The sequence below is a fragment of the Biomphalaria glabrata genome, chromosome 11 (genome assembly GCF_947242115.1).
Source record: "Biomphalaria glabrata chromosome 11, xgBioGlab47.1, whole genome shotgun sequence".
Taxonomy (NCBI): Eukaryota; Metazoa; Mollusca; class Gastropoda; family Planorbidae; genus Biomphalaria; species Biomphalaria glabrata.
In genome coordinates this window covers 2977257-2990069 of record NC_074721.1, presented here as the reverse complement: position 1 = coordinate 2990069, position 12813 = coordinate 2977257, and the positions used below count along the sequence as shown (strand labels likewise).

At 35.6% G+C, this 12813-nt stretch overlaps 1 protein-coding gene across 1 annotated transcript; it reads right to left on the bottom strand.

The window, feature by feature from the left end:
- Nucleotides 1–5246: 5246 nt before the first annotated feature.
- LOC106077023 (probable serine/threonine-protein kinase DDB_G0280133) lies at nucleotides 5247–11719 on the bottom strand. The gene is made up of 3 exons (XM_056045715.1): nucleotides 11483–11719; nucleotides 8132–8164; nucleotides 5247–7253 (listed from the first exon to the last, which is right to left on the bottom strand). The coding sequence occupies exons 1-3, from the start codon at nucleotides 11502–11504 to the stop codon at nucleotides 6109–6111; spliced, it is 1200 nt and encodes a 399-aa protein (XP_055901690.1). The 5' UTR covers nucleotides 11505–11719; the 3' UTR covers nucleotides 5247–6108.
- Between the last annotated feature and the right edge of the window lie 1094 nt (nucleotides 11720–12813).

The following is a 12813-nucleotide window of genomic DNA, read 5'->3' as shown; positions in this document are numbered from 1 at the left end:
CCTTGTTAACTCTTTCTCTCCTAACTGACGATACCAGCGTTGATTCCACCAGAATGTGGTAAATAATTACGGAGAGAAAGAGCTAAGAGAATGATAAATCACCAGGGTTATTTATAACCAAAATGGAAAGTCAACACGTGAAAGCTACAAAGATACATTTCGACTTAAACTTTTTTAATGAACTGATGATATCAGCCACTTGCCAGTTTAGGGCGTATTGCTTTGTACTCGTGTCTTATTTCTAAGTTTATATGACAACTAATCTTTTAGGGCAATTATAGATTTTAAAATTGTCCCCATATTTTAATTTAATTTTCTTACACATTTAAATACATCAGCTATGATGTAATAATTTCAAAAATATCTTCATATAAAATGTACATCTATTGATTTGGGTCTAGCATATGGTGTAGATAATTAAAACTCTTAGTGCTGGAAGAGAAAAAAAAAATTAGGACTACTTTCAATAATAAATAAGTGATTTAATGTAATTGTTTTAATTGTTAAAGACACAGTCTTGGCATATTAATTAAAGTCTTTAAGTCCCGGAGCCGAGAAAAATTAGGAGATCGATAGACGTGAAGATTGGTTCATTGCACTGTCAACGTTGAAATTAGGCGAGTACGTTTTGTTCTTAAACATACGCGCCGCACACACGCACACACATACAGATATACGCACACACATACACATGACTATTTTAACACAAATACTCTCTGATTTCCCCAAGAACGTAACACAAAAGTCTTGAGTTAGCCAGGAAAATGACGGCTTTAGTTCAGTTTTTAAAAGCCTAATTGGCATCTACGACTAACTTGACGCGTAGATATGCCCAAGACGTCATATTTCTCTTTGTTAAAGAAACGTCTGTAAATTATAACAAAATATAGAAGCCGTCTCGCTTCGTCTCTGTTGAAGAGACATCTACCCTTCAATTTGGCATATAGCTTGTTCAACATTTTGGTCTTTAAGAATGTTTTTATGAAGGAAGATTAAAGACCGCACTTTTGTCTTGTAAAGTAGGCCATGTTGTATCATAGAATCTGTACTAAAATAGTATCGAATGAACGAATAAAAATATCAATTTGTACAAAAACATTATTAAACTGAGGGGAACAAGTGTTGTTCTTGACTTCAGTGTCGCGGTAAATCAACGAGTGTGTCTTATAATCTTATATTATCTTATGATTACATACATTTATGTAAAAATGAGGATCATTCCGCCTTATGCACTTGTATGTGTTACTCTACTTGTTCCGTTGAATTCTAGATCAAAAATGTTCTTTGTTGTTCCTTTTACTGAGTGTTTAAGTTGGGAATGGCATTTGAGAAGGTGTTTTCACCTGTGCTTATTCCAGTGTTTGGAATAAGAGATGTGTGTTTATCTTGTCTTCTTTCTGAAAGTTGTACTAAGCTATATTTATGTATTTGTGAGTCACGGTTCTGTGTTTTTTATAGTGCTAGTCGTTTGCTGACCTCGATGAAAGTAACGGAGACTTATTCCTCGTTCTGTCTTCTCGCTCTGTTACCAGACGATAACAAGGCTGGTTGGCTTATCACTATTTAAGTCACAAAGAAATATTGGAAAGAACTGTCCTCTTTAACTCTCACAACGCGTGTGGTAGTTTAGCCACACTGTTACATCACAATTGTAATTCCAGTTTGTATACACTCATTGTAAAACAGCTCAGCAATTTAAGGGTTAACGAGATGGAAGATTTAGAACGGCAAAATCCAAGATCTGCTCCCTTTATTGTTGTAAGTCTGAAATTTTAGATCAATCTGAAATTTTGCAAAATTATTTCTTTTACACGTCAACACAAGAATCAATTTTAACAAATTAACCAAATAGTTCATTAATTATTGGTAATTAATTACTTGGTTTTGTATCCCGAACAAGGGAAAGGATATTCTTTGACTGATAACGTGGTATAAGTTGAATTAGTTCCCTTTATAGTTTGTAGAAAATAAAATGTAAATATCTATAAATAATTATAAAACCTATTTTCTTAAGCAGCCCACTGTTCCAGTGGTTAGGTAATAGGCTGATGAGACCTTAGTCCTCGAGTTCGAATTCAGGTCAATCACTTTTTTTTTATATATACATTTGAAAAGAGATGACCCAGATACCCCTTTCTTTCTCCCCCTACCCCTTTCCAACTGGTCCAGACAAGTGATATGATCATAGCGTATAGTGAAAGCTAAAAGCATGAAATTGCGATAAACTAAAACAATTGGTCAAAATATTTTTTATCGCACAGATTTATTATTGTTAATCTATTATAAATTATTGGTCCAACCCAAACCGATTGATACACTAAACTTAATATAAGCCATGTTTTTTTTTGTTGTTTTTTTTATTTTGTTTGTTTTAAATGTATACTAAATGTAAATTAAATATATTTAGAATACAGGATACGTATATCGAATTCATGGTTGGATTGTTATCTGCATGGCTTTTACTTAATGGTTTCTACTTATCTTATAAGATAACAGACGTGACTTCAAAAGAAAAAGATAATAACGTCCTACGCATTTCATGTGTCAATGTAGTCATGCATGTTAATCAATTACTTTAACTCTCCTAAGTCATTGGTTTTCCTGGCTGATTCAGGCAACCCATTCGATGCACTAGAGAAGAAGGAGCACTTGTATCACTTTGTTCTAGCATATGTTACTTTATCTTTGTGTCCATCTTAGCTTTTAATTAGGTTTTATTTATTTTTATTTCATTATGGTTATATTTGTAAGGCTCAACAAAACCTGGCGTCTGGATTTTAGTTCTTTACATTGTTAACAATGTGAATCAAACAGTTTACAAAATTTGGACCGAGAAATGTTGTGAAATAATAAACATAATATGCAGCATGTAGCTCCAGAAATATTGTCTATTCTATTGTGTTTCTGATCTCAATTTTAAACGATTTATTTGTGATAATGTATTCTGCTTGTGATTTCATTTGTTCTTATTTTGAATCTTTCTTATGAATCAAAGCCAGAAGAAGAAATACATTCTAATATTACTTCAATAGTGTTTGCTTTTTGTGTGTTTTTATTTCAGTTTGTTGTTTTCGTTGGTAACGTCGGCAATTTGTTAAACATTTATGACAACTTCCGGCAGCATTTTGGGTTTTAACATTCTCGACAAATTTAAATATACTCTAATTATTATTGGCAAGACAGAGGTCACGAGCTCAGTAATTATAAGACTGGCAGGATTGTGACTTGAGAACAAAAGCTTGTTACTGCTTGGCCTCCATTATTCTTAGAACGACTAGGGCTCATGTATTAGAGAACGTTTTTCTGTGACTGTAGAGCCCTGTTGTCAAGAGACACTCTCGCCCATATGCATCGTAGGTTATTGTGGCATTCCCTTTGGTGGTAGAGGAAACAGCCATTTTTCTTCCATATATGAGACCAATGATTTGTGCTCTCAGCATAGTGCAGTCAAGAGCTATGTCTTCCAAGTAGTCAGCATTTATTCACTCTGCTTTGAGTCGTCTTACTATTGAAAAACACAAGGCTGGTAGACTTGTTAATATTGAAGAAAATATGGCTTGTTGGCTTGTTACTATTGAAGAAAATAAGGCTGGTAGGCTTGTTACTATGAAGAAAATATGGCTTGTTGGCTTGTTACTATTGAAGAAAATAAGGCTGGTAGGCTTGTTACTATGAAGAAAATATGGCTTGTTGGCTTGTTACTATTGAAGAAAATAAGGCTGGTAGGCTTGTTACTATGAAGAAAATATGGCTTGTTGGCTTGTTACTATTGAAGAAAATAAGGCTGGTAGGCTTGTTACTATTGAAGAAAATAAGGCTGGTAGGCTTATTACTATTGAAGAAAATAAGGCTGGTAGGCTTGTTACTATTGAAGAAAATAAGGCTAGTATGCTTGTTACTATTGAAGAAAATAAGGCTAGTATGCTTGTTACTATTGAAGAAAATAAGGCTAGTAGGCTTGTTACTATAAAGAAAATAAGGCTAGTATGCTTGTTACTATTGAAGAAAATAAGGCTAGTAGGCTTGTTACTATGAAGAAAATAAGGCTAGTAGGCTTGTTACTATTGAAGAAAATAAGGCTAGTAGGCTTGTTACTATAAAGAAAATAAGGCTAGTATGCTTGTTACTATTGAAGAAAATAAGGCTAGTAGGCTTGTTACTATAAAGAAAATAAGGCTAGTAGGCTTGGTACTATTGAAGAAAATAAGGCTAGTAGGCTTGTTACTATTGAAGAAAATATGGCTAGTAGGCTTGTTACTATTGAAGAAAATAAGGCTAGTAGGCTTGTTACTATGAAGAAAATAAGGCTAGTAGGCTTGTTACTATGAAGAAAATAAGGCTAGTAGGCTTGTTACTATGAAGAAAATAAGGCTAGTAGGCTTGTTACTATTGAAGAAAATAAGGCTAGTAGGCTTGTTACTATTGAAGAAAATAAGGCTAGTAGGCTTGTTACTATTGAAGAAAATAAGGCTAGTAGGCTTGGTACTATGAAGAAAATAAGGCTAGTAGGCTTGTTACTATTGAAGAAAATATGGCTAGTAGGCTTGGTACTATTGAAGAAAATAAGGCTAGTAGGCTTGGTACTATGAAGAAAATAAGGCTAGTAGGCTTATTACTATTGAAGAAAATATGGCTAGTAGGCTTGTTACTATTGAAGAAAATAAGGCTAGTAGGCTTGTTACTATGAAGAAAATAAGGCTAGTAGGCTTGTTACTATTGAAGAAAATAAGGCTAGTAGGCTTGTTACTATTGAAGAAAATAAGGCTAGTAGGCTTGTTACTATTGAAGAAAATAAGGCTAGTAGGCTTGTTACTATGAAGAAAATAAGGCTAGTAGGCTTGTTACTATAAAGAAAATAAGGCTATTAGGCTTGTTACTATTGAAGAAAATAAGGCTAGTAGGCTTGTTACTAAAGAAAAGCTTAAAACAATTTTTTTTAAATAAAACGTCTTGTCTGGGTTTTTTTTCAGAAAGAAAACATGTTGTTTAGAGAGTAGATGACTGATTTAAATTAAGATACTTTTATATTTTCAGCTAGCATAGTGAAATCTTATTATTTAGAAATAAGTGTATTTGTTTTTTAATTTATAAAAATGTATATTTAGTATACATTAAAAACAAGGAAAATATTTTTAAAGGGGGTAAAACAAAGAGACACAAAGGAAAAAACAAAGAGAACAAAGTTTCATGGTTCATAATGAAAACATTTTAATTACTTTTAAAAAAAAACATGTTAGATGAATGTTGAAATGTTTTTAGATGGTGAAAACTTTGAAACAACATTCTACAAAGATGATTTTTGAACATAGAAGATGATGAACACAATATATATATAGGCCAGTGTAAAATAATTTTTAAGTTGATGTATGAGAATGAAAAAGACAACATGGGAACTACACATCCACGATGAAAATGAATCTAGACAAATATAATTTTACTGGATCTAAAATAAAGTTTTTTTTAAAATCATAATCTAGGTTTTATTTTTCCCCTACTACCAGAGTAAATAAAGTAATACTTTAAAATAAGGATTTCATTTATAGAGCGCAAAACAATAACTCTTTGCCATGTTCGACGTCACTATCTGTGACGTGGCAAAAAGCAATTGGTCTAGACTGTCCAGAGGTTGCGACGTCGCAGAGGTCAGTGTTCAGGCCTGCAATAAAGACTAGTATCGGCCAACCTCAACTTCATTTCTATAAGTAAACCCTGTGATGGCAATACTGCGGCGATAAATAAGCGTCCGTAGCGTTTTATAATCATTTGAAGTCATTGATTTATAACTTTATATTCACTAAGAACAGTCAGATCTATAAGAAGAAATCTTTGTTTTGCTTTGCAATGTCAATTCAAACATAGCAACGAGATTTTTTTTAAGTCCTGCGGAGAATGAAATGAAGACATGACTGAACTATATGCGTATTTTAAAAATCTAACTTATTTCTTCAAATTTTTTTATATATCCTTGGTACCCACTACCCACACATTAGGTGTAATAATACTGCAAACTTCTCAATGATCACAACACTATTCGAATGTAAATGAACATAAAAATTAATGTTACAGTTATACAATTTAATAGATGATAATACCCAAAGTTTAAAATGTTCATTTATGGTAGATTAATTTGTACCCGTATCCTGCTCTGAACAAATCCGTCTCCTTCCACGGGTCTTCCTCTGTCGGCGGCTTCTCAATCTGAGGCTCTAGCTTTTGTTGGTTCTCTGGCTTGGCCTGAGGCTTCAATTTCAACTTCTCGGGTTCCGGTGAGGGTTGGTCCACCTTTATGACGTCATACGTTCCATCAGTGTTGACGACATAGGGGCTGTAGTAGTGCGCCCCCAGCTGAGGCACCTGCACCAGTTTGTTGTAGAGATAGTTCCTGTTGTACCACAGCGGCGCTTTGCCACTGAGCGTCATGGAGGCAGACTTTTCTCCTTCTTGAGAGGAGCTCTTCGGGGCTTGAAAAACGTAATTAGGTGGCGAGAGAATGTACCCGGATGGGGGAGAGAGGGGCGGCAGTTCCCCGTGGTACTGCTGGTGCAAGGGCCCAGCGTGGTACTGTTGAAGTAGGGGCGCACTCTGGTAATGCGGAGGCAAGGCGACGTTCTGGTACTGATGAGGCCCACTGAGGTACTGTTGAGGAAGTTGTACGCTGCTCTTATACTCCTGGGGCGCCGGCAGTACGTAAGGGGTAGGCTGGAAGTGGTGGACAAAATGCTGTGGTTGTGGAATGTGGCTAATCACGTGATGATACTCCTGGGATTCTGGGGCCGTTTTGTATTGACCGTTGGTCATTTTCTGGTGCGTTGGCTTGGAGTTATCTTTCTTTGCTTTGTACTCGTAACCCCCTGAATCTCCATAGTCAGTGTCGTAGTTGGTATAATAACTGTCCTCCTTCGTATGCTTGTGGTTCTTGTGAGGATCCTCCTTTGAGTCACTCCAGCTGCTATCTACTTTGTTGTCTTCATCATTGCTGTCTTCGACGTCATCATCATCAGAAGAATGGCTTCCTTTGGATTTCTTGATGTCAACGGAGAAGTCAGGGGCCTCGAAGTCTTTCATTTCTTCAGAGACTGACGGCTTGTCACATTGGACTTCCTTGGCGTGGTTGCAAGTCAGCAGGTCCTGGGACCACAGGGTGCCGCTTGGACAATTGAAGGATGCCCCTTTGCCCCAGATGCACCGGTAGAACTTAGAGCAGTCGTGAACGTCGGGGTAAAAGTTGAAGAGCGAAGGACATTTGAAGGTCGCTGGGGAGACGAAGAAACAAATGTTGTTATGTTTTAAAAAGTATTAACTCACTCCGTCTGTCTGTCTGTCTGTCCGTCTGTCTGTCTGTCTGTCCGTCTGTCTGTCCGTCTGTTTGTCCGTCTGTCTGTCCGTCTGTTTGTCCGTCTGTCTGTCCGTCTGTCTGTCTGGTAGAAAATTTTTTTACACGTTATGTCTCCCACTTTCCAGTAACAGATTAAGTTAAAACTTTGCACATTTATTCATTGTCTCTAACGAAACACGAATCCATTTAAAAAGTGATAATATATTAATTTTGTTTGACATGGCAAAAAGGAAATAAATCGTACGGTATTATGATATATAGTTGTAAATAGTTAGTTCTTTCTCTTTGTTTAAAAAAGAAGCATTATTTATATTTTGCTTGTTTTTAAATGATTTTTAAAGATGAACGTAACAATAGTGTATTTAAGACATATGGCTCCTTTGAAGCAGCACCAGCGTTTCCTCTCCTGGGTGCATATCATGGGCAGCCCATGGTACATCTCTCGACCTTGCTGATGAGATCCAAAGGAACGCTTCGCATTACATTTGGCACCAACTCAATTGCAGAAGCTGCCGGAGGGAATCTCATACTCCCAACGCCTAAGGGACTTCACTCCTGATTTTTCCTCGAAGTTGTATCCTAAAGCCTTAGTACCGAAAGGCAGCGTGGGTTTGAAATCAGAGTACCCCTCTCCTAGATAAACTACCTTACTAGGCTGCGGCGCCAAGTATCCGCCTTCACCCCTTCACCTGTTAGTAAGAGCAGTTTCGCCGGGCTCAGTATCTAAGTCCAGCACCTGGCCTGTTATTTAGGATAAGTCAATGCAATGCTCCGCTTATTGCTTCAATAACTTACCTTGAAAACATGGAAGAACAGTTACTAAGAGATCTGAAACAAAAACAAAGGGAAAACATCATGAAATCAAGGGTAATCCTAAAATAGGCTTCAACTGTTGGGGGGGGGGATCTCTGAACTCAAGGAAATCTTAAGAATCCTCTATACGTCACAAAATTTGAGACAATTGAAGTTTACATTCTACAAAAAGAAATTAAAACTTGGGTTCAAAAAAGATCTCCAGAGATATTTCAAAGCCGAAGATTTCAGAGTGAATAGGCAAATATGCATAAGACACTAAACCATAACTTATAAAAATAATATTAACTACTTAACTTAATTAACGAACAACTGTACACTGCCTCATTTACCACCTTGTAATTAGCTAGGATAGAGTCATTCGAAGAGGATCTTTCTCGCTTATTGTCATTTGATTAAGGAGTATAAGTGTTAAATTTACAAAATAAGTCTTTTCAATGTATATGCTTATGTACCAAAAAGAGAACAAAGATAGATAATATAAATCCCACACTTTTGCACAGCATGTTAGTGTCTTAATGCTGCCTGATATGCTAATAACTGCATTGCAATAAATACGATTACACTTACATTTGTAATTTAGTAATCACCTACTTGAATTCGTGAAAAACAAAAACTAAAGTGGTTTCAATGGTTAGGATGGTTAGGTAGTATGTCTTTGATATTAAATAATATTTCTATTACAATTATTATATATTTTAGGTTAAAATCACGTTTCAATTGTTTATGATTTAATACTTGTGAATAATGATAACTTACAAATAAAAACATATAAAAAATAAAAATTTAAAAAAAGCCCACAAAAGAGGCAAGATGGCCCATAAAAGAGGCACCTAAAGCCCAAAAAAGAGGCAAAGAAAAGAGGCCTAAGGCCCAAGGATTCCTATGATACAGCTAAAATTGAATAGCGCAAATTCTGAAATTTCCTTTAAAAAAAATACGATTTTCCAGTGCATGTAGAGGCGGCTCCAGTGATTGGCTAGTGGCCCCGCGATAAAAGAGTATCCTTTGCCACCGTCAGCGCATCCTACAAATATACATGGTCATGACATGACACTCCTCTAGAGTCTAGAGCCCAGCGCACTGCAAAGGTCACCTCTAGTGCATTCAATCCTAATATAGTTTTAAATAATCCCTTTTCAAACCTTCCACTCAATAGATCACCTTTAGTAAAATCACTAAATTTAGAAAGCCTTCAGGACAGAAGACTCAAAAGTAAAGTAGCAATTATACATAAAACACTGAACCATAATCTTCAAATACAAAAACAAATTTTAATAAAATACTCAGAAAGACACAAAGATAAAGGCACATTCCTCGTCCCATATGCTAGGACAAATTTGTACAAATACTCCTTCTTCCATAGTGCTATTAGAGCATGGAATGGGTTGCCTGAGCTAGCCAGGAAAACCAGTGACTTGGCAGAATTGAAGTCATTGGTTAACATGCATGACTAGATGCATGACGCGTAGGACGTAATCATCTTATTTTTTGAAGTAACGTCTGCATTGTATAAGATAAGAAGCTAAATGTAGATTTGATTAGAGTAGTAAAATCACTAACCTTAGGCACACTTTAGGAAAGAAGAATAAAAAGTAAAGTAACTATAATACATAAAACACAAACAGAAAAACAAATCCTAATGAGATACTCAGAAAGACGCAAAGATTAAGGTACATTTCTTATTCCATCCGCTAGAACAAATTCATACAAGTACCCCGTCTTCCTTAGTGCCATTAGAGAATGTGATGGGTTGCCTGAATCTACCAGGTAAGCCAACGACTTGGCAGAGTTTAAGACAATGATTTACATGCATGACTAGATTGACACATGAAATGCGTGGGACGTAATTATCTTCTTTTTTTGAAGTAAAGTCTGTAATATATAAGATCGTCACTGTTGTCAACTAAATAAAAACAAAGATGAACAACAATTTTACATCTCTGAGTATCAGTTAGTCATTAGATGTACTCTCTTGTGAAACTTCTGTGCTAGGTAAATGCCCGCTTGTTTTGAAATAATTTGTAGGTGATAGCGTGAAAGTATAATACATCCCTACACAGGGGCGTCTCTAGGAATTTTCCATTGTTTGTGGACCCGGGAGGCTTTATCTCTTTGGGGCCCCTGCATTTTGAGTAATATTTAATTTTTAATGTAAAAAAACACTCAATTGGGGGACCCCTTAAATGGGGGCCGGGGGGGATGTTCAGATTCTCTCCTCTCCTCCCTCCACCCTAGCTACGCCCCTGTCACTAAATGATTTTGTGCTACAAACAAAGGAGCTTAGAACATTTGATTGTGCAGTGATAAAAAGTGCACAGGAAATATTGAATACTTTTTTTAAAACAACAACATAGATTTCGTTATTTTAAACCCAGATACACCACAAAGCTAGTATTTATAATGTATTCCGAATGAATAAAAAATCTCTAATAGAGACGAAAATACTTTTTTAAGCATGTCAACGCATTAATTTATGAGTTTATAATATTACATTGTTCAACCTAATAGGCCTACTTAAGATTGTAAACATTGTATATTTTAGGCATATGATAATTTTTAGTTATATTAAAATATCGAAACTTCCAATATAGAAAAATGTAGCGCAATAAACATTCAAAACAACTTTTAAAAAACAAAGTTAATAAGTAAATGTTTACCAGACATTTAACTAGCCTATTTAAAAGCATTGATACAGAAACTTTTTTTTTATTTAGTTAAGTTTACCTTTCAGACCTTGTGGTCTATAGGGCAGATGATGTAAAGGTCATCTGTTTCTGTGGCTCACGGTTAACGGGGGTGTCATCTGGCCAGCACAACGACCAACCGCCTTTAGTTTCTCCCCAACTAATGTCAGGTACTCATAGAGCTGGGTGGACTCACAAGCGCTGGAAGGTCCTGAAATTACCAGGATTCGAACCCCGACCCCGGTTCGGAAGCGAAGCGCTTGACCACTCAGCTTCCCTCCGATTGTTATTTATTTAATTATTATAATAACAAACAACATCATTAACAAATTCTAAGTGTTAAACAATTAATTTAATTGCACTAGAATGTATTCTCTTATTTCAAATGGACCTCATTCACCAATCGTAAATAAACACATTTAGCCAGGTCATAATATTGATAAAACAATGAAAAATACGTATCACGTGACAGCCTTTGTGGATTACATAATTTGAGTAGAAGATATATAGAATCACGTGGCTAAATGTTTGTTTGTTTACGATTGGTGAATGAGGTCCATTGAGTACTGAAGATGCTGTGAAATGAGGTCAAATGAATTAATTTTCTACGAAACATAATCCAATTGTCTTTGACTGATGAACTTACAGAAGAAACATCTTGGAAACATTTTCAAAAGGCACTCAGCGTTAAGACTGTCCCCAGAAAATTCTTCTCTCTAGAACTGATGGCAACATTTGACGAATTACAGAAAGTTCGGGCTACGACTCGTTTCATTGGACAATCCGATGGACAAGACAAATTAGTTTTCTTTGTCCAACTGGTGTGATGTTGACTGCCCGGCCCTACTCAAACGCAGCGAGTGAGTGGAAACGCAGAGGAGGACAGCATTCCCAATTTGACTTGAGAATGTATTTAGTCACAGTAGAAGTCAATAGGAAGACAAATACTCTCACACAGTTCACTTCTTTCATATTTTAAGGGAGAGAATTATTTTTGAAAATATTTATTCATATAAACATGTTGAATTATCTACCTTTTTTTTTTTTTTTTTTGCTCTTTATGTTTAGGCCCTTGACCAGTGGTTCTCAAAGTTATAGACTTATTTTCAAATATCAATTTTTCTTCTTCTTCTTCGTTCTCGTCAATTAAGTTGTGATAGTTGCCATGTAAATTAAAAATAAGTCTAAATCTACACTCACATTTCATACTTTACATGCCAAATCTAGAAGCTATCTCCGCTTTTTGTTCGAACCAATGACCTTTATTCAAAATTCTCAATAATGTAAGATTTATTTTCTTTTTATATCAAATAAAATTAGTTGTTTACAACTATTTAATAAACTAATTGGTTAATATTTTTTTATTGATTCGTGGTTTTGTAACGAACAGAGAATAGTTGTGCGAAGTTTTAACTTGATCCAAGAATGGAAAGTGGGAGAAACGTCGTGTTCAGAATGTCTACCAGGCAAAGTTTTAAAAGCTACTTGTTACATATGAAATCTTACTGGGGATTCTCACGCTTAAGTTCAAACGCAGTTATTTCCTCTTTATTTACATTTAGTATATAGAATACCGGAAGTGTTGATACGCACTATGGGGGAGGTTCAAACCAAAAGTGAATCACATTAATTTGCTCTTGGCACTTTCATTTTAAAATCCGCTCTACCTTCTATTTAAACAATGACATACGGACAACGTTGTTAAAGAAGACAAATCGATATAGTCAATGTTGGGGCGATATAAGGTAAGAAGATAAAAAGAGGAGACATTTTAAAATAGATAAACATACTAAGCATAGCCTAGGACGCCATATTGAAAGATCATGGATGCCAAATAAATACTAAAGCTATTTTGTGCCACATCACGTTGTCTTCGTGACTTTTAACGATCTTCCTTCAGGGAACAGTACCAGGATAAAGAAGAAGAGGCGAACAGAGAACGCGAAGGAAAGACATCAAAAAATTGATTTAAAAAAA

What these genes read in the sequence shown, in the direction of transcription:
- LOC106077023 (XM_056045715.1), bottom strand. Translation starts at nt 11,504, where the DNA reads ATGTTTCCAAGATGTTTCTTCT. An exon ending in GTTTCCAAGATGTTTCTTCT is followed by an intron (nt 8,165 to 11,482) that starts GTAAGTTCATCA and finishes TTTTTGTTTCAG; the next exon opens with ATCTCTTAGTAACTGTTCTT. An exon ending in TGTTCTTCCATGTTTTCAAG is followed by an intron (nt 7,254 to 8,131) that starts GTAAGTTATTGA and finishes TCGTCTCCCCAG; the next exon opens with CGACCTTCAAATGTCCTTCG.